General features: G+C 45.2%; 1 protein-coding gene across 1 annotated transcript; it reads left to right on the top strand.

The window, feature by feature from the left end:
• The first annotated feature begins 820 nt into the window (after positions 1 to 820).
• Positions 821 to 4,108, top strand: LOC127773022 (NAC domain-containing protein 35-like). The gene is made up of 3 exons (XM_052299034.1): positions 821 to 1,219; positions 1,311 to 1,585; positions 2,483 to 4,108. Exons 1-3 carry the CDS (start codon positions 958 to 960, stop codon positions 3,197 to 3,199), a joined length of 1,254 nt encoding a protein of 417 aa, XP_052154994.1. The 5' UTR covers positions 821 to 957; the 3' UTR covers positions 3,200 to 4,108.
• The last annotated feature ends 541 nt before the right edge of the window (positions 4,109 to 4,649 follow it).

The raw sequence follows: 4,649 nt of genomic DNA, 5'->3' as shown, positions 1-4,649 counted from the left end.
TAGCTGGAAACTAAGATATTAGGTCTTTGGTCCGTTTGCGCTGTACCGCAATATTAAACGATACCTATATGCTGAAGAAGTTTTAATTTCTCTGTTAAAAGAACAACATAAAAAGGGTTGGAACTCAAGTTGATCGGTTGCAGCTCACAATGTGACTGATGACGGCTCTAGTTTATCTAATACCTTTTGGATCTACTCCCTCCGTTTCACAATATAAGTTATTCTAGCATTTCCCACATTCATATTGATGTTAATAAATCTAGATAGATATATGTCTAGATTCATTAGCATCAATATGAATGTGGTAAATGCTAGAATGACTTACATTGTGAAACGGAGGAAGCAAGGAATTCCTGAAATTAAAGCCAGCAAACTTTTGCAAAGCAACAAGCTATACATCACATCAATGCTTGCTACCATAAAAAAAACAGTCATTAGCAAATTATCCTCCTCTTATTAGGACTGTTGAACACATGCATTGATGTTTTATTCTACTTATTACTCCATATACTAGCTAGCATCATGATGCATTACACAAAAGCAGATCATGAATATATAATAAGCATACAATTCATTATTAGCATCTTTACTTGTGCATCAGGATTGATACCCCAAACACCATGGTTAATCTTTTATTGTGCACAAGACTAGCTAATGACCTTGTAGTGTAGATATCACCAAGTAATATATTAGTAACAAATAAGTGGAGTAATTAGCTAAATAATCTATACTAGTAACCAGGATCATTAACCAAAAGCCTCCACTCCGGTACATAGTATATCAAGCGTGCAAACACCAACCTCTTATCCTCTCTTCCCCACCCACTTGCATTTGCTCCCCACCAAATTCTCTTCTCCTCCTGCTTTTCCAGCTATAGCTAGCTCGCCGTCGCTGCCGCCGCCGCGCCACAGCGCACGCTATGCCGGCGACGACCGCGAGGGAGAGGAGGAGGGAGCCATGAGCAGGGACGACGTCGACGACGTCACGGCGGGCGCCGCCGGGTCAGGGGAGGAAGCGGCGGCCGATCAGGAGGAGGCGACCGCCGCTGTCGCCGGCGACTCGCACGAGAACGACCTGGTGATGCCGGGGTTCCGGTTCCACCCGACGGAGGAGGAGCTGATCGAGTTCTACCTCCGGCGGAAGGTGGAGGGCCGGCGGTTCAACGTCGAGCTCATCACCTTCCTCGACCTCTACCGCTTCGACCCATGGGAGCTCCCCGGTACACACATCACACATAATTAAGCTAATTAAATTAAGCTGATAATTAGTTAATTTGGTGATCGATCGATCTGTGGTTGTGCGTGCGTCAGCAATGGCGGTGATAGGGGAGAAGGAGTGGTTCTTCTACGTGCCGCGGGACCGCAAGTACCGGAACGGCGACCGGCCGAACCGGGTGACGGCGTCGGGGTACTGGAAGGCGACGGGGGCCGACCGGATGATCCGCGGCGAGAACAGCCGCCCCATCGGCCTCAAGAAGACGCTCGTCTTCTACTCCGGCAAGGCCCCCAAGGGCGTCCGCAGCAGCTGGATCATGAACGAGTACCGCCTCCCCCCGCCCGCCGCCGACGCCGATCTCTTCTACAAGGTAATAACTATTATTGGAACCGGGACCATTGTGGAATTTGGTTTCAGAAGAATTAATCATGTGTAGCTAGGGTTTGGGATCGAGCTCAATTTTGCAGAGAGCTAGCTAGCTCTTGTGATTGGATTCATTATTCCAGCTTTGATCTCTTTTTTTTTCTTTTCAGTTTGCAAATTGAGGTGTGTCCAGCTGCTTGCTGAGTGTGTGTGTGTGCCGTAAATTTAGTATTTGGTGTGTTAATCATTTGTTTATCTGCAATATCTTTCGATCTGTGCGGTGCTTTTACTATGGTCGCATGATTTGTGTGAGTTCCTTTTTTCTTATCAGATCTATGAACTAGGGTTTGCTTTTTGTCCCCCTTTGGTTCTTTTTGGGCATATGTATGGACATGAGCAAAAGGCAAGAGCTATGCTATTGAAATTCTCCTAGCTAGATACCACTTACATATGCATGATTCCGTCTTGTTCTGCAAAGTATATTGTTGTTCTGCATGTGCAAGCTGAAAATTTTGGCTTCCCCAATTGCTAAATTATTCAGATCTGAACTTAGTTTGAAGCATTAGATTTTATAGCCCCTCTTCACTTCATTTCTGCTTCTTAATTACAATCCTACTAGGCTATAGTTACTACACTACAATTATCCGTGACTGCATCTTTCTCTTTCGATCTGATGCTGGTAATTTCTTAAGTTTTTCTTTGGCTTTGAAATGTCCAGTGAGAAAGCTTCTGCTGACAAATTTTGTAGACATTGCTTAAATTACTTTGGATTAGGGGATATTTCAATATTTCATTAACTTAATTTCTTCCTCTTAATTTGCAAGAAATTAAAGCAGGCCAATGCATGAATCTCCATTATTAATTCTCATCACATTGTCTCTACTCTCTACTGATGATCATGCAGTCTGAGATCTCGCTCTGCCGCGTCTACAAGCGCTCCGGCATCGACGACGGCCACGGCCACCACCAGCGCCCCGCCGGCAACGTGCAAGCGTCGTCGTCGTCGGCGGCGGCGAGGCCGCCGGAGCAGCACTCCGGCAACAACACTGCTGCCGGCTTACCGGCTTGCCGGCATAGGCCGTCACCGTCGTCGTCGTCGACGACGACGGCGCAGCAGCACACCAGTTTCCACCAGCTGCTCCAAGGCGAGTGCTCGGCGGCGGCGGCGGCGGCGCCGCCGCCGCCGTCGCTGCCAGCATCGGCCACGACGCGCAACAGTAATGCGTCACAGCTGCTGATGCCGCCGCCTCCCCCAAGGCCGCCGTGCGCCGCCGCCTACACGTCGGCGGCGGCGGCGCCGACCGAGAGCGCCGCCGTCCTCGCCGCTGCCTCCACGTACTCGCTGCTTGCCGCCGCCGGCAGTAGCTCCACGCACATCGACGAGCTCAGCACGCTGCTCGCGGGCCACAGCCATGGCGGCGCCTACGGTAATAACCACATTGTCGCCGGAAGCCATCATCACTTCCCCTTGCCGCCGTCGCAGCTGATGCCGCAGCTCGGCACGCTGCCGATCTCGCCGCCGCTGGCCGCCGTCTCCGACAAGCTCTGGGACTGGAGCTCGGTCCCTGACACGTCGACGGCCAGGGATTACGATTCTTCTGGTTTTAGTGATCCCAAGTAAAATTAATTAAGCAGGCCTGACAGGATGACGCAGATGCTAATCCCAATAGCCATATATATTCAGAATTTAACAGTGGCCAGTTTTCTTAGCTGTTAATTCACGGTTAATTCTGAAAATTACCAGTGTGTAGGCTACATATATATACTCTTCAGCCACTCTAGAAATACCATATATGTCAAGTAGTAGTATATATGACCAACACTTGACGATAATATATATATAGGACATTGTACTGTAAGGATAAATTCTCAGTTCAATTAATTATCATCAGCAAACATATCTTCTATATATAGATTCCGTATGCTTAACAAATAATTAATGTCACTATTTTTTTGCATGTCTCACATTGCTAACACAAAATTAGCTGGTTAATTTTTGGTACGATCTTTTTAGCATGCAGCAGCTAGTCTCTTCACGGCGCATGAAATAATGTATGCATGATTGGAAGAAGACCAGCAGCAGGGCTTGTTTTTTTCTGCATGATTGGAATGAAGACTTGCAGGGAATGGATACATCTGCATGTCAGATAAAAGCATGCAGAATGTGCACAGGAATTGTGTTTGTGACAGAGAGGTGAGTGTTTGGCATTGAGCATTGGAATAATTCATGTGATTATTGCAGCAGCTTTTGTTCCCTGCCCATTTGCTTGCATTGTGTTAATTTTGCTCTCATTTCACTGAGCCACTGGCTGCAAAAAAGTGAGTGAGCTTTTTTATCTGCTAATGCTGGCTATAGAAGGGAGATTTAAATAAAAATAATTCCTTCGTTCTAAAATATAATCATTTTGTCTTCCTCCAAATTTGTCTTAAAATAAGTTTGTTTTATTTGAGCGACCATTGTATTTGAGTTAGTAAAAGTATGAGACAAATGTACTGGGACTAGATAAAATGAAAAATAATTGTATTGAGATTTAATAAATTATGGGTATTATAGTCTTTTTTTTTAAAAAAAGTATTAATATGCGTGGATAGGTGAAAAATAAATTTATTTTAGGACGAATGTAGTAAAATTAATACCAGATAATGAACTCTTCCGAATGCCATGGTTTGTCAATACTGAAGTGTTGGCTGCAATGCGTGGGTAAGATTTCATGAGATGACTGCCTACATACTACTACCTTGTGTCTATATGTATGTCTATATATGTATCCACTATTTGATTATGTTGATGGACAAGACAATCTACTGGCAAATGATCCAACGATAGCTAGTTTGTTTTATGCATGGGAGTAGCTAGAACGGGTCATTCATATGCTTGCTGGAGTACGTCCTGCCTCTCTGTAAGTCTAGGATTCTTATTGTTACATTAGGTTGTACTGCTGGTACGATGTGAGATGCGCGACAGCTATTTCAACACACTTAATTAATTTATACTGGATATATACAATATGTGCTACTAGCTTATACTCCCTCCGTCTCATAATATAAGGGATTTTAAGTTTTTACTTGCA

This window comes from Oryza glaberrima, chromosome 5, assembly GCF_000147395.1.
Source record: "Oryza glaberrima chromosome 5, OglaRS2, whole genome shotgun sequence".
In the NCBI taxonomy this organism is placed as follows: domain Eukaryota; kingdom Viridiplantae; phylum Streptophyta; class Magnoliopsida; order Poales; family Poaceae; genus Oryza; species Oryza glaberrima.
Note: the sequence above shows the minus strand (reverse complement) of the source record. Positions and strands in the feature narration are given on the sequence as shown.